Consider the following 24,158-nt stretch of genomic DNA (forward strand, 5'->3'; position numbering starts at 1 on the left):
TGATGTGGCTGTGTCCTTTGTGCCATCTCAGGCTACCAGTTGCCCCTGCCAGCAGGCTGGACTTCAAAGCCCACACATCTTGATGGGCTCTGAACAGCACCCTCAATGCTACCACTGGTGTTAACCACTGTTAATAACTCTGCAGCTGTAACCAAAGTGTGTGCTTCCATTTTTTATAGAAGCTCAGAACGTGCTTGTGTGTACCTCAGGGACATGCGGGTTCTTTTCTGGGCAGCTGGAGAAATTCCTTGTTCAGTTTCTCTTGACACGTGAGATCTCTTACGTCTGCTGTGCTCTCAAACTGCCTTGAATACCCAAGGCACCTGCCCCAGGTGTGGAGTTCAAGTCTTTTCTTGATGGTAACATAAATTCTGGTTTTATTCTTCCCTGCCTAAGGATCCTGGTTGGGCTCCCTGCATCCACTCTGATCATGACTTGTCAAAAAGGAAGGAAAACCATGTTGGACTGTGAAGACTTCTTTAATTTTGTAAACTCAGAGCTGGTATGTGTTGTTAGCCAAAGGAGGGTCTTTTTTCCCCAAGAGTCTTTTCCAACCTGAATGGTTCTATGAGGACTTCTTGTTGGTACATGCTCTATAAAAAGAGCTTGGACTTTTAGGACAGGAGTTAAGGCAGCCAAACTTGGAACTTATCTCAGAATGTGAAGAGGTTCAACTCATTATGCTCCAGACTTCCCAGCCCCTGGCTCTGCAGAGGTCCCCTGCAGTATGGCTTTTGGGTCCATTCCTTTGGAATCATGGTGGCAGTTTATGCTGTTGAGAGAGAACCCCTGGGAAAGAGTGTAGGCAAATCCAGGGTGGAGCCAGCCAGCATGGCTGGAGGTGGGTGTTCACAGGCAGTCCTATGGGGTGAAATCACCAGTGGTGATGACAGAGTGGCCTGGCAGTGGCTTGGCCAGTTCTGGAGCAGCAGGAATGTTCTTCCCAGTCAGGGTGTTTGTGGCAGGGTATGTCCCGGGTGCACAGGCACCTGCAGCAGCCTTGGGGATGCTCTTCGGTGTGGATATGTTGTGTCCTCCTGTGCTACCTGCCCTTGGTTTGTTGACATGGATTGGAAAGAAACCTGCAGTGTTCCCCAGGAGGCCTGGGAGCCAGGGACTGAGCTTGAGCTTCTCCAGCTTCTCTGTCCCGCTGGGGAGTTAAACTCCTTTGCTGTGTGTAGAGACCCTGCTCATCCTCCCATGTTGTGCACGCTGGAGGAACATTCGGAAACATCCCTGCAGCTTCCAGGGAGCAGATCAGTCACTTGCAGACCCCTCAGAGCCCTGCTGTGTCTTCTGGGGGTGGCTGTCACTTGTATTTGTTCATCCTGACTGGCAGCCTCTTCCAGCCCTCCTGCACTGACATACAAAGCACAGCCAGAAACCTGCCTGGTTCCAGGGCTGTGAATCAATCAGCCTCTGCCATCCACGGGGGTGTGAGCAGGGTCCTCTGCCTTGCTCCTGCAGAGCACTGCCTGCTCGGGGTCTTGCCTGGGAGAGAAACCAGGTTTCTCCTTCCCGAACTGGTCCTCAGGGCCCCAGAAGAGTGACTCAGTGTTGGCTGGGCCCTGTTGTGCCAGACACCCAGAGTGCTGGAAGAAAATCGTAATTCAGAAGGGGCAGGAATCATTGTTACTTCTCTGTCCTTGTCTTCCCGCAGAAGAACGTCTGTTCCAGAGGGTACGCGCTGTCCTACGACATCACCGCTCACTTCTTCAGGGTAATGCTTGGCCAGAGGAGACCTTTCTGCACCAGAAAACCTGACTCCGTGCTATTCTTAGCAAGGAGATGGGCCACTTGTACCCTCGTTTTGAGAACCACTGGTGTGGATTCCAAAAAAGAAGAGCAGTAACGCAGGGAAGCATCGGGAGGGGGCAGCGCTAGAGGTTCATGTTCACAGCAGGCCCAGCTGCAGAAGGGGCTGGGCACAGGCTGCTTTCCCTGTGCCGTGCTGACACCTACAGTCATCTTGGGTGAGGTAACGCAGGGCTTGGTGAGTACTTCCAAGCAGCAGGGACGTTGGTCACCTTGTAACTTCTCCTCTTCCAGGGCCTGCTTCATGCCAGCCTGGGCTGTGAGGAGCCAGCAGAAGGGGTCAGTGAGGTTCTCACGGCGTGTCAGAGCAGATGCCCCACTCTGCTGTTCTCTGCTGTGGTAACTGCTCCTCTGTCACCTTTTCAACTTCATTTCATGCAACGTGTGAGGGGGGGCCAGTCATTCTTGGCCCCTTGGGGCAGTGGCAGAGGGTTTCCATACCCCTGGAATCACTGATCCCAGCTCTGGGAGTGCAGGAGGGGTGACTGCAGACATGGCATGGGGGCTGCTGAGTGAGGAGCTGGGAGACTGGTCTTGGTCTCCGAGGCACCACGGAGGGGCTGGTTGTTCCATGCCAAGCAACCAAAGATCCATAGAGCTCAGATTTTTCCCTCCCGTGCAGAGCTCCTCACACAGGGACATGGGGGTCCAGGTTTTGTGGTGCATGGGTTTTTTTTGCATGCCCCTGAGCTCCTGCATCCCCTTTGCAGAACCCTTTGAGTTTTGAGCCCCTTTATTATGGCTGGTTCTGCTGGAGGAGTTTCAGGGCACCGTGGCATAAACAGGGTGACAAATGACCCTCTCTGCATTCCCAGGGTGTGAAACTTCCCATGTTTATTCTGTGTTTATTCCACAACTTGGACTTTTTCATTAAGGGGGGGTGTGGAAAAACCCTTCCTCTGAGTCCTGGGCAGAGGCAAGGTGCCTGCAGACACCCCACCACTAATGCTGCTCGTTTCTGTCCTTCTCCCTAGCTTTGGTGGCCAAGTCTGGAGCCAGTACTTTGCTCCCAGTGGAAGAGACTCTTTGGGGATCCACTGGCAGAAGAGCTGCGGAGGCTGAGGGAGTGGCAGAGCTCAGCTGCCAGGTGTGTCTGAGGAGCCCTCCATGGATCTGCAGGCAGGGAACCTGCTCTCTGAGGGAGGGATCAGCCCTGGCAGGCAGGCAGGGTGTCAGCAGGCAGCAGGAAAAGCTACTGTGGACTGAGGCTTGTGAGACAGCTAGAAACAGGTTCTTTTGTAGACTTTAAACTCAAAATGGGTCGTGATAATTATTCAGTCTGGCCTTCTTTATAATATGGGTCAGAGTGTTTCTCCATAAAGCAAACAAGATCTTTTCAGAGGAGACTGGAAGGCAGAGCCCTTGTGAGACAAACCCTGAAATAGCCCTTAGCACAGTGTTGAGTCACTCCCTCAGGCTGCTGCACCCTTTGCTCCCTGGATCTGGTGAGTCTCTGGTCTCCACTGGCTGCTGCTCTGCTGCCTGCTTCCTTTACCTGGCCTCAGGCTGCCATTCAGCATCCTGCAGCTCTTCTCCAAAAGGCTGGAATGTGGTATGAGAATCTCCTTGCAGGTTATTGAATGTAATAGTCACATTAGCCATAGCAGCATGTGCAGTTAACTGCCTCTCCAGCCCCTGATACAGAGATCTGGGAATGCTGCTGTTTCTAGTCTTTTCTTTTTGAAACTCTCTCCATGTAGCATCCAACTGCAGTGGGAAAATAAAAATAGAGAGAAGAATCCTTTCTTTTTTTGGTCCCAGTCACAACTTTGCACCCATCACCCAGCCCCTGATTTCCTCCTCATTCACAGCTCTGATTTTTTTTAATGAATGTGACTGTTTTCCTCCAAACCCATGAGATGCTGGTTTTGTTTCCTAGCTTCCTTTCTTCAGGAGCAGTTTTCCCCCTCTCTGGCCCTCCTTGGATTTCAGCTGCCTTCCTCCATTGTGCTGTTCAGCAGCAGTCACGGCGTGGACAAGGGAGCAGAGCTCTGAAGAGGCTGGGAACTGGCACAGAGCAGGCAAGATGACAGGTTTCACATGTCTGCTGTTCCCCGGGCTTGAAAACTGGAAGTTCTAACTGAGAAAAAGTTGTCCTGAGATACAGCTTGTGCCCCTGGTACACCCTGCTGTGAAATCCTGCTGGTGGCTAATTGATAAAATGCAGCTGTAAATTAACTTGCTAAATAACTTATCCTAGAGGTTAAGTTGTTCCAAACTTGCAACTTTTAACTGGGATCACGGCTCCCCTGTGAAGTCAGGGGGGTATGAAACTGCTGCTTTAAAAACAGAAGCTAGAGAGAGGGCTGCAGAGGTGGAGAGCATAATCCATGGAATTCCAGGATCACCTCTCCCTCTGACCAAGGAGCAGTCCTTGTGGATTTTAGCTCAGGCAGCTTGGCTGAGAGGTTAAGGAGATGTGGAAAGCTTGTGAGACAGGAGTGCAGGCTTTTCTAGGGCTCTGGGAAGATGTGCTGGGAATCCCAGGAACAGGGTTTTCCCAAGTCTGTTCCAGGAAATGCCTCCTTTGTTTCCCGTGCTCAGTGCCCTGGAGCACAGGGATTCGCCAAAGTGCTCTGCTGAGGAAGAAGCTGGCCCAGCAGTTCTGTCTGTTGGTCTTCCAGGGAAAAGCTGGGACCAGAGCTGAGGATGGGGAGTGTTCCTGAGCTGAGACACTCCCAGGGAGGTGGTGTTGGAGCAGAACCTGTGCCTGACTAGTCACTCTGAAGTTTTATTGCTCCAGGCAGCAGTTACAGCAGCAGCTCCTCTTGCTCTGGGGTTGATGCCTCCACTGTTTATACTGGTCTAGAGCCAAGATTTGCTGCTCAGAAACTGGTGTCACTGGGTTGATATGACTGTTTAGTACATGGGGAGTAACAGCAGCTTTCACCTCAAAAACCTGCCTTGAGATAGGAGGAGGATGCCAGGAAGGGATGTGGCAGGGATCCAGGACAGCAACAAGGATCAGGGCAGTATCCCAATGCTTGTGCTGGGACAGGAGGCTGCACAGCCTCTGCTGCAGGGGGCACGTGGCTGTGGAGCAACATCAGCTCTTCTCCAGGCTCACCTCTGTGGTAGCTTGCTTGGTTTGGGAGGAGCTGTCACCTGCTGGCTGCCTTGCTGGCTACAGCAAGCCTTGCTTTGAGAACAGTGAGTTGAGGGTGGAATTTACCCTTAGAAGCAATTAATGACAGGCTGCAGTCTGTCTTCTTCAGGCACCCTGCCTCCACCTGGGAGGAGCAGCAGTTCATTCAGGTCCATCCTGAGAACGTTCCTTGCAAAATGTTATTTCCTGACTGGAAAGCACATGTTCTGAGTCACCAGTGTGGACAGAACTAACAGGCATTCTCCTTCCCTTGCAGCTTCTTGTTTCGCTGCTGTTCTTCTCACTCCTTGATCTCATCTCAGCAAAAATAGCACCAAAGGTAAATCCAGCCCTGAGGGAATTCTCATGACACTTGGTGTGTCTGATGCCCTTGGTTTGCTGTCTAAAAATGCTTGTACTGTGAGGGCTTGTTCTGCCAGCAGGAAGGATCAGCCCCAGCCCAGACAGAGCCTGCTGAAAGCCCTTCCCTTCCCATCAGATTAAACCTGTGTTTTCCTTCAACTGACTAATCTCCCCTTTCACTATTTTGATTTCTCTTCCTGAATGACTATTTTCAGTTCCCTGTTCAGCCTTTACACCTCCCAGGTAGCAGGAACCTCCTCTCTCTCCCTCTCGTGGCTTTTATGTAGCATTTCAGGTTTGTTGGATGTTTCTCCCCAGGCTGGAAATGCACATGGTATTTCACAGGAGAGAAATGTTGGTTTCCACATGAGTTAATGCTATGAAAGGAAGGGGCAAAGATGACAAGTCTCCTCCAGCAGCTGTCTGCCCTAAGCATCCTCCTGCCTGGGAATGCTCCTTTTTGTCTACTGTCTTCTCAGTTTGGAAGTGCAGTGTTGGTGTAGCCACCCCACAGATGGGAGCAGGGAGCAGATTCAGGTTAAAACCAACCATTTGGTCTTGCTGGCTTTGGGAGAGCCTGGAGGAAGAGTCAGTGAGGAGAGAAACATCTTGAGCAAACAGATCTGGGAGGTTGTCCCAAGTAAAATGAGTGATGCAAAAGCACCTCCCCCAAAGTCCTCAAATAGAGCACTTCATGGACAGTCTCTTAAGGGGGTTCCTTCTGCTTTGATGCAACCACAGCCTAACTAGACCTGTTCTTTCTGCCACCCAGGAAGGAGTGGATTTTCAGGCATCTCTGGAATGGTCCCTGGAGATCTTGCAATGCCTGGAAGAGAGAGGCACATCCTGGCCACTTCTCTTCCACTCAGCAGGGAAAGGTGAGTGTGTCCTGCTCCTGAGGGAGGGGAGGTTTGGGCTGGGCAGCAGCCCCAGCTCTGGAATGAGTGATTGTGCCTGTGGGAGGGAACCGATGGGCCTTTGTGAGCAGCATGAAGAACACTGCTTGAGTGAAAGCTGAAGACATGCTGCTTCCAACCTGCAGTATGATGATCACAGAATCATGGAATTGTTTTAGTTGGAAAAAGACCTTCAGATCATCCAGTCCCACCATTCCCCCAGCACCGCCCAGACCACCACTGCCCCATGTCCCTCAGCACCATATCTACAGGGCTTTGAAATCACTCCAGGGGTGGGGACTCCACCACTGCCCTGGGCAGCCTGTGCCAGGGCCTGACAACCCTTTGGGAAAAGAAATTTCTCCTAATATCCAACCTAAACCTCCCCTGGGCAACTTGAGGCTTCTCCTGTCAGGCAGTTGCAGAGAGTGAGAAGGTCTCCCCTCCTTTTCTCCAAGCTGAACACCCCCAGATCCTTCAGCTGCTCCTGCTCAGACTTGTGCTCCAGCCCCCTCTCTAGCTCAGTTGCCCTTCTCTGGACACGCTCCAGCCCCTCCATGTCCTTCTTGTCTTGAGAGGCCCAGAACTGACCCCAGGATTTGAGGTGCAGCCTCCCCAGTGCTGAGGAACAAGTGACACCATTGTTCCCTCTGGTAGAGGAAGCCTCAGAGGGGAACAGTGTTCTGCTCTCAGGGGTCTCCACGCCCAAGCACTAACGTTTATTGTGGGCTGGAAGGAAACCCCAGCCCCTGTGCTGCTGTAGAAGTGTGCCTGGGGGCGTGAGGACCACTGAAGATGCTGAGTGCTTCTCTCTGCCATTGCAGAGCCTGGGCACTACGTTGTCCTGCGCAGCGCGGCCTCGGCCCGGCACACCCGGCTCCTGCCTCTCGCCTTCTACAGGTACTGCCCGGCTGGGGAGGGGCTGGGGCTGAGGGTTTGCACCAACAGCTGCTGGCAGGAGCTGACTGTCCTGCCGAGCCCTCGCTTCACCGTGCAGGAGATGTTTGATCACAGCCCTGGGTCTTTTGCTAGACCTTTCCCTGCAGCTTTGTGCTCAGCACAGGAGCATCCCTGGCTGCCCTGTGTGCCTGGCCCTGCACAGTGGGACTCAGACAGTGGCAAGAGCAGCAGCTCTGCCTTGTGTCTGCTCATGTTTGAGGCCGTCAGGGCAGCAGTGCTGACCTGAGCTGGTGTGTGACCTCCTCCAGCCTCACCCCTTGCTTCCACCATGAGCTGCTCGCCCGGGAACCCACCTTCCTCCACCTGGCGCTCGACCTGTACGTCCAGCTGCTGCAGCTCTTTGTGGAAGGGCAGGAGCTGCCCCAGCCTGACCCTGCTGGGCAAAGTCCAGGCCCTGCAGAGCACGTGAGTGAAGCTGAGTCTCTTTTTCCCTCCTGTGAGTCCTACTCTTTATCCCGTCCTCTGCCACTTGCAGCATCCCTCTTGTTCCCACCTTCCTACAAGGCAGGGGGAGCTTGTGCAGGTGCCTTCACTTCCACCTTGGGGCACAGAGAAGCTGCTGGTGCAGCTGCCTGAAACCAAAGCTGCCTTGCTGCTGTCCTGTGCAGGACCGTGGGGTGGCTGTAATCACCTCTCAGGAGAGCTGTGTAACCTGTGAGCAGCCCCCAGGTGCAGCATAGTGGTTCCTGTTTCACCTTTGGAGGCAGGGGCTGAGGGCTGAAAGTGACGTTGTGCTTGGGTGTTGGTCACCCAGGTCATGTCTGGTCTCCCTGTTCTCCAGGAGGATCCCTTGCAGCTGATCTCCAGCGCCCGGCGCTTCCTGCTGGCTGCCATCCCACGGTGCCCTGCCCAGAGCTTTGCAAACATACGACCAGTGAGTTGAGATGTTTCCTCTTCCCCCAGTGCACGAGCTGGGAGTGCTGCTTCTGCCTGGGCAGCCTTTTGCGGGCACTGGTGCTGCCTGCTGAACTGATGGCACTTTCCCTGCGGGATTGGGAGCAGTGGAGGATACCTGGTGCTCAGCCACTGCTACAGCCACATCCTCAGGGCTGTTCCAGCACCAGCTTCCCTCTCCTCTCCCTGCTCCTTGCTGGGAAGCAGCACAATGATCTCCTGTTGCTGTAACTCGCTGAGAGGCTGCACGGCTGGGTCTAACGCTGGCTACTTGTCCCCTCCCCAGCTACTGGCCACCTGTGAAGAGCTTGACCCAGAGCTGGGAGCAACCCTCCTGCACTTCTCAAGACCTGCCATGGCCATGGAGCTGGATGAAGAGCTGGTCCTGTTTGACTGACAAAGGACGGGCAGACCCAGCCTGACCATCTGACCAGAACACCCTGACTATGGAGGAAAGGACAGACACGGTGCAACCTTCTCACCAGTGCCATTTCTTTCAAATTACTTTGTAAATAATTTATTACAAGCATAACCATGAAGCTCTTGTTACAATAAAAAGTTGGTTACAAATTTCAGTTTAGACTTGCTTTGGAAATAATTCTTTTTTTTTTTTTTTTTTTTTTCCAAAACAAAATGTCTGCTTGAAGTTGCTCCTCTGTCCTCTGTACACTTGGGGCTGCTGAGGGCACTTCTGTCCAGGCAGCAGCTTGAGTAGGCAGGGAAGGGTTGTGGCCAACATCGTTTAGACACTGTGTGTGTGGGGAGAAGGAGGACAGAGGGCTTGCTGCCCACGTCCCCTCTCCAGGGATGAGACAGACTCTTAGTACGACACTGCTGAACTGGACGTGAGCACGGAGAATCACAGCATGAGAACAAGCCTTTTCTGAGCAAGCTGAAGCTAATTCCACTGAGTTCCTTGGGAGACTAAAACATAGATGAACCATCTCCTCTGCCGTACAGTTTCTACAGGGCTGGACTGGGGAAGTGTCCCTGGTCCCTTCAGGTGGGCTCTGGCTGCACAGTCACTTCTGGTTTAACCACCTGGCTTTCTGAAGTCCCTGAAGTGTTGAGGAGGAGAATGGGCTCTGGCTCCAGTGGCTTGGCTTTGTCCTGAGTCTGAGTCAGAGGGTGCACCATGGACATGTGGACATTAAGGTTATGGGCCTTCTCAAAGCGCTTCCCACACTGGTCACAGGCAAACTCCAGCTCTGTCTCAGCTTTGTGTTTGGTCATGTGGTACTTGAGGGACGCGCGCTGGCGGCACTGGAACCCGCAGATTTCACACCTGCAAGGCCAAGGCAGGGCCTCAGCACGCAGTCATGGTGGATAAACCCAGGAGAAGACAACCACAGCCTCAGAGCTGCTCACTCATAGTGTCTCCTACAACCACCCAGTCATGCAACACGGGTCTCCTCAGGCCTACAGCTCGTAGCTGAGCATCCACCTGCTGAGCTCCAACAGGCACCAGGAAGAGAAACTCAAGAGCTGGAGCATGTGTTGTGGATGGACATTTAAAGTGATTCACCCAGCTCCAGGCCGGAGTTGTGGCATAGACTTACTCTGTGAGTTCCACAGAACCTCACTACCCCTTCATCTGTTGTGACTAGGAAAAGGGATGGGATTTGTGCACTTACTGGAGGGGCTTTGCTCCCGAGTGCCTCATCTGGTGGACTGAGAGGTGTTTGCGTTGCTTGAAGGTCTGCCCACACTCATCACAGATGTAATTCCGTACCTCTGCAATGGGAGAAGCCAGAATCATCCCTCTGCTGCTTGCTTAGTGCAGGGAATGCACACACACAGCTGCCCACACTTGCTGGTGGAACCTAAATTCCTCCCCCTGCCTCGCATCTCCCACTTGATGCCTTGTTACAGGCTCACAGGCAGTTCTACACCCCACAGTCTCACCACAGCACCTGCAAGCCCTGTGCCATGAGTTGTTGGGTGCTGGTAATGCCCATGGGGTGAGCAGAGTCCCCCTGGACCCACCTGTGTGGATCAGCTTGACGTGGCGCTGTAGGTACCGGTCAATCATGAACACCTTGTTGCAGCCTGGGTGAGGACAGGGCCTCTCCCGAACCTCTTCGTGGTGCTCTTTGATGTGTTTCTGTAAAGCAAGGACAGAGGTTCTAGTGCTGATCGTCTGGTACAGATCAGGGCTGTGATTGCCAGAGACAAACCTGAACTCCATAATAACTGAGACCCCCATCTCAACAGGCTTGTGCATCAGCACTCTGGGGAAAACCAGACTTCCACCCAAACCTACCCCTGGCAGCAGAGGCTTTAACAGGACACAGCCAAGCTTGTTCCAAGAGCGGCTGCCAAACCAGCAGCAGAATTCCAGAAAAGAAGGAACTCCTGTTGCTTTTGGGAACACAGAAAAAGCCCTCAGACTGCTTCATTCCATCACCTGCTCTCTCCTGCAGAGCCAGGTGAATTAAACCCATCAGGGATCCTCTCCCCCTATGGAAACAGCTCTGTGCCACCCAAAGCGGGGTGCTGGGGACAGGAACAAACCCCAAACTCACCTTCATGCCATCTGCCCCTCTGTAGACAGCTGTGCAGCCCTGGTAAGGACACTTGTAGATGGTTGGCAGCTCCTCCCTGCAGAGCAGAGGCTGCTGTCAGTGGCACGTTGGGGCCCAGGCTCTGCCTGCCCACTGCCCGCTCCTTCTTACCTTTCACATTTGATTTTTTTTTTCCAGCCTGGCTTAGGCCCCGGCTTCTTCCTTATTTTGGGCTCTTCTGCCTTCTTTGTTTCTTTGCTGTCACTTTTCTTGCTAGAAACCCTCCAAGAAGGAAGAGGGACAGGGGGTTAATGTGGGGTGTTGGTTCTACTCATCCCGCGGGGTCACTCCGGGTCTGGTGGCTTTGCCTGGTGCTTGCATTGGGCAAGGACATGGAGCAAAGCTGTGGTCATCAGGGCTGGGCTTGGGGAAGGGGGATGTGCTCTGGCTTCAACCTGAGGGGAGCTCAGGGTGGACATAGCAATGCTGTCACCTCCAGCTGGGGACAGGGAGGGACATGAAGCCGTGAAGGGAAAGGGAGGTGGGCCCCGGCCCTCCCGCCCCTCCCCACCACCCCATCACCCCCTTACTTCTCAGGGTAAGGCTCGAAGGAGTCGTCTGAAGATTGCACATTTCTCTTCTCATTTTCATCGTCACTCAAGAAGTCCCTGAGAGTGAGAAGACAGCCTTCACTGACACAGCACTGAGCTGGGGCTCCAGCACCAGCATCTCTGGCCGCAGCAATTCATGTTCCCTGTTCCCAGCGCATCCATCTCCCCCGGCAGGGTTGGTAGCTGAAGCTCCTCCCCTGTCACCTCCCCAAGCAACCACAGCACCAGTGAACACAGCAAGCAGCAAATCCGGGGTCTTTTCAGACCAGATCTCTGAGAGAGGAACCAAGAACAGACCCCAGCTGTCACTGAACAGATCTGCTCACTGTTAAGGGACAATGCCACCACTTTTCACACAGGGAAAAGGAAATTTGCAGAGCCAGAATGCTGTGTTACTGCCTGGAGCAGATTAAGGAATTTCTGTATTTCCTGATAGGCAGCAGCCACAGAGGTTTTGGTGGGGGTTTCTCCCCTTTTAAGTCCTATGCTATAAAGAAGCAATTAATTCCAAACACAGGAAACAGGCAATAAATTGTCAGGGCACTTCTAACGTGACAGCTGATGGCTGTCCTGCCCTTGGCCATTGGTACTTTAGACTCAGAATGACTGGACTATGTTATCAGTCGGGTCCAATCCTCTCACTTCAAGCACCTGCATGTGAAGGATTCAGCCCCATCTCTGATCACACAGACTGCAAAGTGCCAGCATCCCTCCCGCTCCCGCTTCCCAATTAATCGCTCTCCCCACGGGCACAGGGGGTGACTTCTCCGAGCATTCTCCCAGAGCAGCACCCTCCACTGGTCCTTCCCCAGGGCAGAGGAGGAAAAAACCCCAGGAGGTTTGCTGGAAGCAGCCAGCAAGCACAGAGAGCACACGTGTGTGCAAACACCCCCCCAGAAGGGGCAGTGAGCTGAGCTCTGGCACGGCCACGGCAGAGCCCCTGCCCAGCACCTCCAGTGCCAGCTCTGAGGGGCCACCAGGGCTGGGTGGCTCGTGGAGACCAGAGCTCTCTCCCAGGAGGGTCATTTCACATTCGCAAAGAAGACATTTAGGCTGTTTTAAACCCACTCTTCTCTCACCCCTCAGAAAGGTCACTGAACTCGTCTTTTACCCGCTCATCCGACGTTGCAGACAGAACCTGCTTCTCACTCAACTGTCCTAGGGAATGAAGGAGAACAGGGTGGGTTACAAGGAAAAGCAGGGGAAACAGGCCAGCAAGAGCTGCTGAGGAGGAACCAACTGCTCGTGGTGGCTCATACCACATGAAAACGTGTGCTCTGTGACTAATTTTTCATTCTTTAAACCAAAGTCCACATCTCATGCGCTCAGAGACCACTCTCCCCTGTGCTCCCCAGTTGGAGTCTGTGTGCTCCCCAAGGAGCCACAGCCTCTCCAAGGAAGGGGTCCAGCCCCACTGCTGTTTCCTGGGCCAGCTCCCAGCTCCCTGCCCTCTCCTGGAGGGAGATCTGCAGGAGAATCCCTTACCTGGGGCAGCACTCAGGGGGGACACGGGCTGCGGCGGGGCTTTCTCCTGGCAGGAGGTCTCACTGTCCAGTTGTGAGTGAGATGAATCCCTGTTCTGTGGCGGCTCGTTCTCCACATCCAGCAGCACCAATGCAGTCCCTTTGTTTGTGGGCTGCTGGCAGGGACTCGTCCTTGCTCTGGGAGCAGGAACAGCCTCGGCACTGTCTGCCCCATTGTCAGTCAAGCACTGGGCTGTGCTCTTGTTCCACTCCCGTTTGACAGACAAGGCGTTGTCGACCAGCAGGGAGCTACAGTCCGAGTCCGTGTCCATCACGTAGTCGTGGCCGTGGCCGCAGCCCCAGACGGCGCGGATGATGCCGCAGTACTCGGAGGAGAGGACGCTCTGCAGGCTGGGTGCTGAGGGGCAGCCCCCAGCGTGGGCGTGTGCCCAGGTCACCAGGCTGTGCAGGCACTGGGGGCTGGAGGTGATCAGGTCGACTGCCGGGGGAGAGCAGCGCGCGCCATCAGTCCCCTGGGCCTGCCAAGGGGACAGCCAGCCGCGGGGGGGGTGACACAAGGAGGGACCTGCTACCCCGTGGGGAGTGGACAGGGCTGCCCACCCACTGTCCCCAAGGCTGCACTGGGCTTTGGCCTCAGGTGGGACACACGCTGGAGGTGCTGCAGCCGGATGGGCTGGGGCAGTCCCAGTGCCTGACAACAGCATTAACTTCACAGCTCAAAAGATGTTTTACAGCTCAAAGTGTATATTGCCCCCTGTGTTTGATGGTGGCTGAGACAGGCCTGGCACTGCCTCCCCACTGCTCTCGGTACCCCCTGCCTCAGCCTGTGCCCGTTCAGCTCTGCTTGGGGAGGCCGGCAGATCCTCCTGGAGAGCTGGAGGAACCATAACCAGCCAGAGCAAGGAGCGCAGGACCCGCCCTGCTGGGTGATCCCTCTTCGACGCCCGTAAAACCCAGGGTAGGAAAAGGGAAGCATCTCCACACGCAGGAACTCACCCAGGCAGGCAGCAGCTCCTTCGGCGCCCGGCTGGGGCTGCACCGCGCCGCTCCTGCAAAACCAGAGCGGCACAGCGCGGTTACGGAGTGGCCGCGCGCGGGACGGCGCTGCTCCCGGGGAGAAAGAAAGGCCACGTACTTTCCTTTGGCCTTGGCGTGGCCGGTGGGAGAGGCGTTCACCCTCTGGATGAAGGTGCGGAGGACGCTGCGGCACTTGTAGAACTGGGCATGGCATTTCTTGCAGACGAACTGGGGCAGCGCGGGGTCCTGCCGCACCGCCACGCCCACCAGCCGCTGGAAGTCGGTGAAGAAGACCTGATCCACCCGGCGCTGCTTCTCCGAGTTCTCCCCCATCACCGGCACCTTCCCGAAGGCATTCCGCAGGCTCCTGGAGGAGAACTTCCCGTGGCAGAGGCGACAGTAGCCGGTGCTCAGGGCCCTGCCGATTCCTGCCAGAGAAGGACCAAACGCAGCCCTAAGAGCGCGGCAGCTGGAAGATGTTTCCCTTCCCTGGATCCAGGCACAGAAAACCCAGGCAGGAAGAGTGAGACCTTCCCTGTGACCCCCCCCCCCGTGGATTGAGGCCCTGCTCCACACCTGGCTGACCCTGAAATCGCCTCTTCTGGCCCAACCGCCCCATTCGCAGGGCTCTCCCACAGCCATTTGTGCCCTTCCTGACACATCCCTCGCCTTAAGCCCGGTGTTTATCTCCACAGCACTCCCAGCCCCGCCTCGCCCCGCTCTCAGCCCCCGGGGCGGTGCCGCGGAGCTGCCGGGGCAGGACACAAACCATCGCCCCCGGCATCCCAGCCCCGTCCCTCCGCTGAGTCCTGGCCGCGGGGTGACGGGTGACAGAGCCCGCGGGGACACCCGCAGAGCCCCAGGAAGGGGCCGGAGGGGGCACACACCGGGGAGCGTTCCGGGGCGCGGAAGCCTCCCCCCGAGGCGGGGCGGGGCGGGGGGCAGCCCGGGTGCCGTCCCGGAGGGTGTTCCCGCCGCCGCCCGTTTGTCTCTCGATACCCAAGGCTGAACCGTTAGATGATCACACTTATCTCCCGGCCCAGCCACGCTGGCAGCGGGGCCCGAGGCCACCGGCCGCCCCCAAACCGGGGCCAGGCCACGAATGACCCCCCAGCAGGGGCAGCCCCCGCTCGCAGCCCCGGGGCCGTGTCAGCCTCACACCGCCCGTCCCGCCGGGCGCCCGCCCCCGGAGCTGCCCGCGCCGGGGCTCGGCCCTGCGCGGCCCCGCCCGCCCGTGCCCCCGACAGCGGCTCCATTCCCCGCGGGAGGGACCCCCGGGCCGGGCCCGCCCGCTGCGCCCCCCGCCCGGCCCCGCGGGCCCGTCCCGCCCGGGCCTCACCTGCCTCCGAGGCCGCGCTGAGGGCGCCAGGCCGCGTCCAGGCGGCGGCCGCCGGGGCCCACCCCGCGGGGGGCTCGGCCGCCTCGGGGCCGCGGGAGGCCGCTCCGGGCCGCCGCCGGGGCTCGGGGCTGCCGGGGCCGCCCGCGGCCGCCAGGAACCGGCCGCGCCGATCGCGCTTCATCGCCGCCGCGGCCCGGCCCGACGCGCCCCGCCCGGCGCGGCGCCCCCTGGCGGCTGGGAGGTCCCCGCGGGGTCCGGTCCCGCCGCGCTCCCCCCCGGTTCCGCGGCCCCGATCGCGCCGTTCCGGGCGGCGGCGGCCGCCATGGCCGCGGCGGGCAGCGACGGGCCCGGGGGTGCCGCGGCGGGCCGGGCTCTGCAGGCCGCCATGAGGGCGGCGAGCGGCGCGCTGGAGATGGACAGCGGCGGCCGGCGGCGGGTGAGCGCGGGGCGGGGCCCCGGGGGCTGCCCCCTCCCTGGGGCTCGGGCTCTCCCCGGCTCCGGGACCACCCTGCGCCCCTCCAGGCCATGCCCCCCCCCCCGGGCAGGCTGCGGGGTCTGGAGGGTGGCGGGGGTCTCCGCCGGGCTGGGGCTGCCGGGGGGCACCGCGGCTCAGCCCCCGCCCTCTGGCAGGAGGCCTACGTGGAGTACCTGAAGAGCATCGCGTTCATCGCCCAGGCCCTGCAGGAGGAGGCGGCTGGGACAGGTAGGGCAGGACCCCCGCACGGACCCTCCCGCCCTCCCCCGGCGTCTCCAACCCCCTGCCCCTCCCCGCAGAGGGCAGCCAGGAGGTCACCCCCGACACCCCCAAGATGCTGAAGCTGGCCGAGCAGTGCCTGGAGAGGGTCAAGTCCATCGCAGCGGCGCTGGGTGAGTGAGGGGCTGTGGGGAGCTGTGTCCCCCGAGCCCAGGGTCAGGCTGGGGCTGTGGAACTGACCTGTCCTTCCCTCCCAAGGGAAAGCCCAGGCAACGCCGGCAGTGACGGAGCGGAGCGGGGGTCCCGCGCCCCTCCCCAGGCACCGCCGGGTCTTCTCGGATGAGGGAGGGAAGCTCTCCCCCTTCCTGCCCCCGGAGATCTTCCAGAAGCTGCAGATCAGCGAGGCCCAGAGCACCCGCAAGTATGGGGGGTCAGACATGAGGGTGCCCATGGACCGGTGGGGAAGGGACGGGGTCCTGGGTCCTGTCCCCATGCCCTGGGTGCTGAGGGCTGGCTCCTGGCAGGGAGCTGACGCCGCTGGAGGAGGCCTCTCTGCAGAACCAGAAGCTGAAGGCTGCCTATGAGGCACGGGTGGCACGACTGAACCCCAGCCAAGCCTTGCAGAAGACCTCCCTGGCAAGTGGGGACCCACCCCCCTAGGGTGGGAGGCTGGGGAGGGAGGGCAGAGGGTCCTGTGGTGCCTGGGGGAGCCCCTGCGCCATGCCACCACCCTGTGGGCTGTGGGCTTTGGGTGGGTGTCCCCAACACCCTGTTTACTTCACAGACACTGTCCCTGCAGCGGCAGATGATGGAGAACCTGGTGATCGCCAAGGCCAGGGAGGAAACCGTATCCTTCCTGGTGGAGACAGCTCTGAGTTCCGGCCCTGCCACCGCACCGGGCTCAGCAGGGCAGTGGGTGGGCGGGGTGGGCTGGCTGCTGTGCAGCTCCGGAGCCTTAACTGTGCCGTGGCCCAGCTGCAGAGGAAGATGGAGGAGCGGCGGCTGCGGCTGCAGGAGGCTGCCAACCGGTGAGGGGGGGTCCCTGGGGTGCAGGGGCCACCCTGGGAGCTGCCATCACCTGGCACTGTCTGTCTCCAGGAGGTTCTCCAGCAGCGTGGCCCTCACCCCCGAGGAGCAGGAGCAGAGGGCCCTGTACGCCGCCATCCTGGAGTACGAGCAGGACCATGTGAGTAGGTGCTAAGGGCTGCTGCTGTGGGTGCCATGGGGGTAGGAGACAGTGCCATGGGGCAGGGTGCATCCTGTCCTGGGGGTTGTGGGGCAGGAGGTCTTGACACTCCTGGGTGCTGCTGGGGCAGGCAGCCATCCCATGGGGCAGGACACCATCCCATCCCTGCTGACTGTCTATGGCCCTCCCCAGGAGTGGCCGAGGCAGTGGAAGGCCAGGCTGCAGCAGAGCCCATTGGATCCCTCCCTGGTGCCGGGGCTCTTCTCCTGCCTCCTCAGGTAGGGCCAGGGTGGGAAAAGGCCCTGGGGGCCACGTCCCAGTGCCCCCCACCCACCTCCTCCCTCTGCCTCCAGCTGCCCCGAGCACCCCATCGCCCGGCTCCTGCGGCAGCTGCAGTGCCGGGTGTACGCCCGCCTCTACCCAGCCCTCAGCCAGGGTCCTGCCGAGGCCAACCCAGCCTCCTCCGCCGGCCTCCCCTTCCCCTCACCGGAGGTGGGGGGCTCGCTGCCCACCCAGCCGGGGGGCTGCCGCCTCCGGGCCTCCCGCAGCCTCCACTGCATGTTCTCGGTGCCCGAGCACGGCGCGGCCGGGCTGCGGCACAGCCTCTCCAGCACCCCCCTCGCTGACGGCCCCGACAGCCTGCAGGCGGAGGGCAGGGGGCCGGCAGCAGCCCCCCCGGCCCCCCGGGAAAGCTCCTTTGAGGACCTGGAGCGTTTCTTGGCGTCCCCCGAGGAAGCAGAACCCCCGGCCGGCGCCACGCTGCCCGAGCAGCTGAAGGGCGTCGTGCGGGACATCCACAACGCCATCGGTGAGGGGCGGCCGCTGCCTTGGGGGGCTCTCAGGGAGGGGCCCCATTGTTGGAGCTGGGGTGCGGGGTGGGGGTCCTGAGGGGGTGCTGCATAACTTGTCCCGTCCCAGACAGGCTGCTGGCGCTGACGCTGTTGGCCTTCGAGGGGCTGAGCACCGCCGCCGGCAAGGACCAGTGCCTGGCCTGCCTGGAGGAGGCCTTCTTCCCCCCGCTCTGGGCCCCGCTGCTGGCCCTCTACAGGTAGGGTGGCCCCGGGGGGGTCCCTGCCGTCCTCCAGGACCCTCCTCGCAGCCCCTCTCCTCTCTGCCCCCCAGGAGCGTGCACCAGCCCCGCGAGGCCGCCCTGGCCCGCAGCATGGAGCAGCACCGGCACGCCAGCCCCGCCGACATGGGCCTGTCCTCCCGGCTCTTCCCCCCGGCCGCCGGCTGCCCCGCCTACGGCTCCGCCATCCAGGACCTGCGCCTCATCCCGCTGGAGACCTGTCCCCGCAGGAAGCTGGAGTGCATCGGTGCGGGGAGGGTCTGGGGGTGGGAGTGGGGAGGCCTGAGGGGGTGGCGGGGTGACCCTCAGCGCCCGCTCTGTGCCGCAGTGCGAGCTCTGCGCAGCATCTGCGAGTGTGCCGAGGAGTACAGCGGCGCCCGGGACGGCCGGACCCCCGCCTCTGCTGCCGTGTGAGTATGGGGGGCACCGGGGGTCGCAGACCCTGCCCCGCTGCCCCGGGGCTGGGGGTGGCCGTGGCTGGTGGGGGCTGGCAGTGGCTGACGGGTGCTGTTGGTGGCAGAGGGGCGGATGACCTGCTGCCCATCTTGTCCTACGTGGTGCTGCGGACCGGGCTGCCCCAGCTGCTCTCCGAGTGTGCTGCCATGGAGGAGTTCATCCACGAGGGGTAGGGCTAGGGGTCCCAGGGGCTGGGGTCTTGCAGCGGGTACTGTCCCCCTGCTCGTGGCAGGGCTGGAGGAGGGGAGATGAGCGGGGGCCACGGCTCTGATGGGTGCAGGGCTGTGGGGCGGTGGCCATGTCTCAGTTATGTCAGTGTCCTAGCCCTGGTCCTGCTTGTGGCACTGCCTTGGATGTGGCAGCGTTGTGACTGTGGGGGTGTGCCAGTTGTGGCAGTGTCCTGGCTGTGGCAGCTGGGTGGTGGTGGCACTGTTCTGGCCATGGCGGTGCAGTGGTGGTGGTGATGTCCAGCTGTGGTGCTGTGGTGGCACTGGTGATCTCCTGGCTGTGGTGGCACTGGCGATCTCCTGGCTGTGGTGGCACTGGTGATCTCCCGGCTGCGGTGCTGCGGTGATGGTGGCTGGCTCCGGGCGGCCGCAGCGTCCTGTGGGTGACCTCGCGGTGCCGTTGCGGCGCAGGTACCTGATCGGGGAGGAGGGGTACTGCCTGACATCCCTGCAGAGCGCCCTGGCCTACCTGGAGTCCCTGCCGTGAGGAGCCGGCCCCGGGGACCCCGGACCCGCCCCCGCCGCAGGCACGTGCTGCCCCGCCCCGAGCCCCCCGTGCTGGGCCCGGCGGCTCCTCCCGCCCCGCAGGCGGCGCTGTCGGCAACAACCCCGGGCGGGGGGCGGGGCCTCGCGGCGGGGGGCGGGGCCCGGGAAGCGGAAGGGGAGCGCGGGGCAGGCAGGTTCGGGGAGAGGCACCGCGGGGGGAACCGGGAGCGGGGCAGGGATCGGGAGGGACCGGCGGGGGGAACGGGGCCCGGGGGAGCCGGGAGGGGGAGCCAGGGGGGCGGCCTCGGGGGGGGATAGGGTCTGGGGGCGGGAGGAAGCGGGCCCGGGGGAAGCTGGGTGTGGTTCTCGGGGGACCGGGACGTGGGATCTCAGGCTGCTGCACCCCAGGATGTGTGCGGGCTCAGCGCTGCGGCAGGAGTACGGGCAGGAGCACCGGGAGCGGCACCTGGAGCAGCACCGGGACCAGTACCGGCGCTGCCTGGAGCGGGAGCCCTGCTCCCGTCCCTCCTTCGAGCAGCGGCTGCGGCAGGAGCTGCGGCGGGAGCCGGCGCTGCTGGGGGCCCTGCAGCCGGAGGCTCCCTCCGTGCTGGCCCGGGGGCTGCAGGGCCACCCCGAGCTGGGCCCGGCCCTGCGGGGCTTGGCCAGCGCCTTCCGGCTGCTGGAGCTGGCGGCTGCCAACCTGCACCTCTACCCCTGGCGCAGGGAGTTCGGCACCATCCAGGTGAGGCCCTGGGACGCAGCGGGTTGGGGCGTCACACCAGGGGTGCCAGAGTCCCCAGCTGTGTTCCCACTCCCCTTGCAGACCTTCTCCGGCGCCTACACCCACCTGCTGCGTCCGGTGCTGCCTGAAGCCGATCTGGTGCGGAGCTTCGGCCGGCTGGGCTACGAGCAGCGGGACCCGCACAGCCTGGTCCTCTCCCAGCTTCCACCGGAGCCGGAGCTGGTGGCCACGGCCTGTGGCTTCTTGGCCTGCCGGCTGGAGTGTGAAATCCTGGCGGAGGTGCTGGCACGGCTGTGGCCACAGCAGGTCAGCGCCCAGGAGCTGCTGGAGGCCCGGCGGGTGGCTGGGGACCCGGAGGCCTGCCTGGAGGTGCTGCGGCGGGGGACACAGCGCCAGGATCTCTACCGGGAGGTGCCAAGGAGGGGGTGCCAGGCAGCTGATGACAGCGTGGATCTCTACCAGGAGCCACCAGCCAGCCCTGAGGAGATGGAGGGAGAGGACGTGGCCCCCCCAGCATTGTGGAAGGACCCCAGCAGGCACCAGGGCTGGCACTGCAAGCACGGACAGGAGCCGGTGCCTTCCATAGGCAGCCCAGGCCTGGACAATCCCTCCTCTCCCCTCTTCCCAGAGTCAGAGCTTGGCACAGGGAGAAGCCCCCCCGTGTTGGGGGAACAGGATTTACCCCCTGCTGCCCCCAGGCTGACCTGCTACCAGCTGCACTCCTGCCTGGGCCAGGGCGCACTGCCCTCCTACTGCTGCGGCACCTGCCAGCAGCTCCACGCTGGCGGCTGTGCTGCCGGGCGGGAATGTCGCAGCCGGCACCGCGGGCAGGAGCTGCATGGGGAGCGGCAGCAGCGGCTCTGGCTGCAGCGGACAGAGGTGGACATGCTGCTGGCTGACAGCACCACACTCCGCTCCTAGCCCCCCCCGCCGGGCTGCTGTTGGCTGTGCTCATCGCAGGATGGGGAAACCCCCACCCCAGGGACACCAAAACACGGCAGTGGGGCCGGTGTTGGGCTCCAGCCCCATGTTTCCCCTCGAACCGGCTCGGTGCATCCCAGTAAAGTGCTGCTGTCTCATGCTGTGGTGGTCTCCTTGGGCTCAGGGAAAGGGATAGGGCCAGCGGTGCCATCCAACTCCACAGCACCTGGGGGAAGGGGGGCTGTGCTCCACTTGAGGCCAGTTTTGGGGTATCCTTGGCCCTAGATGTGTGGCAGGAAGGTGGAAGAGCAGGGCTGGGACTTCCCTGGCTGAGGGACAACACAAGTCACTGCTCACTGCTGCTGGCGGCTGCTTTTATTGACAGCAAAGTTGAGGTGACCCCTGGCCAGTTGAGGGGCCCCCTTGGTACCCCAGCCTCTCCTTGTTGTGCCGTGGGGGGGGGGCCTGGCCCCTTCTCTCCTCTCTCCTGCCCCTGCCCAGCTCTGGGGCTGAAGCTGTGGGCAGCAGTGCTCCCTGCCACAGCCGGGCTGTCCCCACGCTGCAGTGGGGAGGGGACATGAATGCAGGAGCCATCCCTGGAGGGGACAGAGCCCCCCTTGCTCTGCCTCCCCCTGCTCAGGGCTTGCCACGCTTGGCCTGGCTCTCGGTCCCCGCGCTGCCGGCGGCCGCCCGCTTGTTGCGGTGGTGGGGGAAGGTGGGCATGAGCTCTGGCTCGCAGGCTGGGGGGCAGAGATGGCGAGTCAGTAGTGCTCAGAGCCCCCCAGCCTTGCCCCAGCCCAGGGTTACTCACGCAGGGGCTTCTCCTTGAAGTAGGAGCTCTCCAGGCAGTCCTTCGCTGTCGCCCTGCGGGGATGGGGGACGTGGCAGGCACAGCCCAAGGGGGTGATGCAGGCGGCCCTGTCTGGGGTGCAGGTTTCCCCCCCCACCGGCTCCTGCCCTGGGCTCTTACCGTTTCTTGGGATCGTACATGAAGAGGAAGTTGAGGAGCCGCAGCCCAGCCTCCGACAGCCAGGGGAACTTGTGCTTGAGGTTGTTGTAGGGCTGTTTCCGCAGCGTGTACTGAGTGACCAGGGGCAGCCGCGAGAAACCCTGTGGGACAGGGCGTCAGGGGCTGTGGGCGGGGGCTGCTGGGGGGGGCAGCAGACCACGCACCACCCTCACCGGCCAGATGTTTTCATTGGGCGTTCCCAGGAGCTGCACGATGAGGTCGATCTGGTGGATCTCGGAGGTGCCCGGCAGCAGCGGCTTGTGGGCCAGCAGCTCGGCCAGGATGCAGCCCAGAGCCCTGCGGGGCGGAGGACGGGCAGGAGAAGCCCTCTCCACCCACCCCCCGCCACGGGTGTGCGGCCCCCAGGCCCTCCCCTCACCACATGTCGATGCTGGTGGTCTGCGTCGTCATCCCCAGCAGCAGCTCAGGCGCTCGGTACCTGTGCAGGAGACAGCAGGGGTGTGAGGGGAGAGTGGCAGAGGCGGCACAAAGGAACCCCCCCTGCTGCCACCACTCACCAGAGCGTGACGACTTTGGGGGTCATGGGCTTTGGTGGCAACCCGTAGGTACGAGCCAGGCCAAAGTCAGCTGCAAGAGAGGCTGGAGGTCAGGAGGGAGGTGAGCTCCTCACTCCAGCACGTCACGGAGCTGCGGGCACATCTGGGACTCACCGATCTTCACGCAGCCTTTGTCAGTCATGAGGAGGTTGGAGACCTTCAGGTCCCTGCCAGAAGGGGAGGGCAGCCGGTCAGCGCCGGTCCCGGCTCCTCCCGCACCCCCAGCTGCACAGCCCTCACCAAGAAAAGCCAATCCCATTATCCAGCAGTCTCCCTGCCCCACCAGAGCTCCCACAGGATTTGCCCGTGGCTGCTCCCAGCTTGCAGGACCCGGGTGCCGGAGGTGGAGGAGGGACAGTGTGATCCTGGCAAGTCCCCTCAGCCCCTTCTCCCCATATCCCTGTCCCCTTGCTCCCACCTGTGGATGATGTAGTTCTCATGGAGGTACTGAAGGCCCTTGAGGACTTGCAGGATGATGCACTTCACCTGCAGAGAGACGACATGAGCACCCAGCTCTGCCACAGCTGTCCCTGCTCTGCCACACCTCTGTCCCTGTATCCTCCCAGAGCAGCTCACAGGCTGCTGGGGCACATTTTCTTCCAGCTGTTTCCCTGGGTTTGCTCCCAGCCTGGAAAGTCCCTGGAATGTTCTGTGAGAGCTGACTAAGCCCAGGCTCCTCATGCACCCCAGGAATCCTACTTCACCCCAGCCCTACTGAAGCCCAGTACAATGTCTGGGGAGTCCTCACTGGTGGCCAGTGGGTTCTAGCTAGAGTGGCACGACCCTCTCAGGGGTGATGGACCTAAAGCTCAGCCCAACTTTTACCTGAGCTTCTGAAAAAGGTGTCTGCATGTTCTCAAGGAGGCTGGCCAGGTCCTGCTCACAGTACCCCATCACCAAGAAAATACTATTGGAGACATGACACAGTCAGGAGCCTCTCCTGGGCCACCGTTCCAGTGCCCAGCGCTGCTCTGTGCTGCGAGGGGTGGCTGAAGGGACTGGGAAGGGTCTGGGAGGCAAAGAGGGGATACTCACCTCTCCAGATGGTTCCCCACCACCACCTCCTTCAGCTCCACGATGTTGGGGTGCCGGAGCTCCAGGAGCAGGGTGATCTCCCGCAGGCTGCTGATGGGCATCCCTGCAGAGAGGCACAGCCACCCTGTGTGGCTGCCGGGGCAGGGGCCGGGGACCCTCCCACCCCCCACAGGAGCCGCCCCTGCTCCCGTTACCATCTTTCTCGTTGTCCATCCGCACCTTCTTCAATGCCACGGTCTCATCTGTCACGGTGTCCCGGGCACGGTCTGGAAGAGCAGCACAGACCAGAAGACAAACCCCGGTTTGATCACCCCCGTGCTCACCGGCCTTCTCTCGGCCTCGGCCCCCAGGGCACCCCCAGCCCCACACGCTCCAGCAGCCGGGATGCGGGCAGGGGGGCTGAGCCCGCCCGGGAGCTGGCGCTGCCCCCGGGCCGGGGGGAGCAGCCGGGGCCGCACTTACACACGATGCCGTAGGTGCCCTCTCCGATCCGATTCAGCTTCTCAAACTCCTTCACGCTCCGGCACCTTCCCAGCTGGAAACAAAGAGCAGGGTCACAGGCGGGAGCCCCCACCCCCGCAGCAGGCCCCGCGCACCGCCCCCCCCACCAGCCACCTCCGGCAGCCCCGCTCCCCCGGGCCCTCACCCGGTCTGCCGCGGGCACCTCGAAGAAGCCCTCGCCCCGCAGCCGCCGCAGCCGCAGGGGCTCCAGCTCCCCGTCCCCGCAGCCCCCCTCCCCGCAGCCCCCCTCCCCCGCCGCCGCCGAAGCCCCCGGAGCCGCCTCCGCCATCCCGGCCCCGCCGCGCAT

General features: G+C 61.2%; 5 protein-coding genes across 7 annotated transcripts in view; 3 read left to right on the forward strand and 2 right to left on the reverse strand.

Moving 5' to 3' along the window:
• The window catches only part of FANCA (FA complementation group A), a 39,576-nt gene extending 31,055 nt beyond the window's left edge, over positions 1–8,521 (forward strand). Inside the window, exons 34-44 of the mRNA XM_051629776.1 lie at positions 397–502; positions 1,661–1,720; positions 2,050–2,154; positions 2,790–2,902; positions 3,695–3,836; positions 5,178–5,240; positions 6,036–6,141; positions 6,984–7,059; positions 7,368–7,524; positions 7,901–7,993; positions 8,300–8,521. Of these exons, the coding sequence (XP_051485736.1) occupies positions 397–502; positions 1,661–1,720; positions 2,050–2,154; positions 2,790–2,902; positions 3,695–3,836; positions 5,178–5,240; positions 6,036–6,141; positions 6,984–7,059; positions 7,368–7,524; positions 7,901–7,993; positions 8,300–8,410 (1,132 nt within the window). The 3' untranslated portion in view covers positions 8,411–8,521. The remainder of the gene's footprint in view (positions 1–396; positions 503–1,660; positions 1,721–2,049; positions 2,155–2,789; positions 2,903–3,694; positions 3,837–5,177; positions 5,241–6,035; positions 6,142–6,983; positions 7,060–7,367; positions 7,525–7,900; positions 7,994–8,299) is intronic.
• ZNF276 (zinc finger protein 276) lies at positions 8,515–15,182 on the reverse strand. The gene is made up of 11 exons (XM_051629734.1): positions 14,969–15,182; positions 13,748–14,057; positions 13,609–13,661; positions 12,614–13,090; positions 12,208–12,286; positions 11,108–11,185; positions 10,689–10,799; positions 10,539–10,614; positions 10,000–10,117; positions 9,648–9,747; positions 8,515–9,298 (listed from the first exon to the last, which is right to left on the reverse strand). The coding sequence occupies exons 1-11, from the start codon at positions 15,147–15,149 to the stop codon at positions 9,013–9,015; spliced, it is 1,869 nt and encodes a 622-aa protein (XP_051485694.1). The 5' UTR covers positions 15,150–15,182; the 3' UTR covers positions 8,515–9,012.
• A 63-nt stretch (positions 15,183–15,245) lies between these two features.
• Positions 15,246–19,582, forward strand: VPS9D1 (VPS9 domain containing 1). 2 transcript variants are annotated; one of them, XM_051629731.1, is made up of 16 exons: positions 15,246–15,404; positions 15,599–15,671; positions 15,743–15,835; positions 15,921–16,083; positions 16,187–16,298; positions 16,447–16,509; positions 16,638–16,690; positions 16,761–16,848; positions 17,041–17,126; positions 17,202–17,656; positions 17,767–17,896; positions 17,971–18,164; positions 18,246–18,327; positions 18,438–18,542; positions 19,012–19,127; positions 19,495–19,582. In XM_051629731.1, exons 1-15 carry the CDS (start codon positions 15,291–15,293, stop codon positions 19,085–19,087), a joined length of 1,887 nt encoding a protein of 628 aa, XP_051485691.1. In that variant the 5' UTR covers positions 15,246–15,290; the 3' UTR covers positions 19,088–19,127; positions 19,495–19,582. The 2 variants fall into 2 exon arrangements, with proteins under 2 accessions (XP_051485691.1, XP_051485692.1); XM_051629732.1 differs by lacking the exon at positions 17,202–17,656 and having other exon boundaries at positions 17,771–17,896.
• SPATA2L (spermatogenesis associated 2 like) lies at positions 19,496–20,908 on the forward strand. The gene is made up of 2 exons (XM_051629745.1): positions 19,496–19,828; positions 19,910–20,908. Exons 1-2 carry the CDS (start codon positions 19,496–19,498, stop codon positions 20,747–20,749), a joined length of 1,173 nt encoding a protein of 390 aa, XP_051485705.1. The 3' UTR covers positions 20,750–20,908.
• Positions 20,909–21,106: 198 nt separating this feature from the next.
• CDK10 (cyclin dependent kinase 10) lies at positions 21,107–24,088 on the reverse strand. Of its 2 annotated transcripts, XM_051629749.1 has the most exons (13): positions 23,997–24,088; positions 23,813–23,885; positions 23,545–23,616; positions 23,351–23,453; positions 23,141–23,222; positions 22,734–22,801; positions 22,430–22,482; positions 22,277–22,346; positions 22,138–22,197; positions 21,932–22,055; positions 21,720–21,859; positions 21,561–21,613; positions 21,107–21,489 (listed from the first exon to the last, which is right to left on the reverse strand). In XM_051629749.1, the coding sequence occupies exons 3-13, from the start codon at positions 23,561–23,563 to the stop codon at positions 21,386–21,388; spliced, it is 876 nt and encodes a 291-aa protein (XP_051485709.1). In that variant the 5' UTR covers positions 23,564–23,616; positions 23,813–23,885; positions 23,997–24,088; the 3' UTR covers positions 21,107–21,385. The 2 variants fall into 2 exon arrangements, with proteins under 2 accessions (XP_051485709.1, XP_051485708.1); XM_051629748.1 differs by lacking the exon at positions 23,997–24,088 and having other exon boundaries at positions 23,570–23,616; positions 23,813–23,863.
• Between the last annotated feature and the right edge of the window lie 70 nt (positions 24,089–24,158).

The sequence above is a fragment of the Apus apus genome, chromosome 11, assembly GCF_020740795.1.
Source record: "Apus apus isolate bApuApu2 chromosome 11, bApuApu2.pri.cur, whole genome shotgun sequence".
NCBI lineage: Eukaryota > Metazoa > Chordata > Aves > Apodiformes > Apodidae > Apus > Apus apus.

Coding starts and splice junctions, on each gene's coding strand:
- ZNF276 (XM_051629734.1), bottom strand. CDS start 15,149: ATGAAGCGCGATCGGCGCGGCCGGTTCCTGGCGGCCGCGGGCGGCCCC. Junction 11,186..12,207: donor TTCAGTGACCTTTCTGAGGG/GTGAGAGAAGAG, acceptor TCTCACTCTCAG/GGACTTCTTGAGTGACGATG. Junction 9,299..9,647: donor TCGGGAGCAAAGCCCCTCCA/GTAAGTGCACAA, acceptor TTGGCCTTGCAG/GTGTGAAATCTGCGGGTTCC.
- VPS9D1 (XM_051629731.1), top strand. CDS start 15,291: ATGGCCGCGGCGGGCAGCGACGGGCCCGGGGGTGCCGCGGCGGGCCGG. Junction 15,672..15,742: donor GGAGGAGGCGGCTGGGACAG/GTAGGGCAGGAC, acceptor CCCTCCCCGCAG/AGGGCAGCCAGGAGGTCACC. Junction 16,849..17,040: donor TGGAGTACGAGCAGGACCAT/GTGAGTAGGTGC, acceptor GGCCCTCCCCAG/GAGTGGCCGAGGCAGTGGAA.
- SPATA2L (XM_051629745.1), top strand. CDS start 19,496: ATGTGTGCGGGCTCAGCGCTGCGGCAGGAGTACGGGCAGGAGCACCGG. Junction 19,829..19,909: donor GGGAGTTCGGCACCATCCAG/GTGAGGCCCTGG, acceptor CTCCCCTTGCAG/ACCTTCTCCGGCGCCTACAC.
- CDK10 (XM_051629749.1), bottom strand. Junction 21,860..21,931: donor CCAATGAAAACATCTGGCCG/GTGAGGGTGGTG, acceptor CCTGTCCCACAG/GGTTTCTCGCGGCTGCCCCT. Junction 21,614..21,719: donor ATGTACGATCCCAAGAAACG/GTAAGAGCCCAG, acceptor CCATCCCCGCAG/GGCGACAGCGAAGGACTGCC.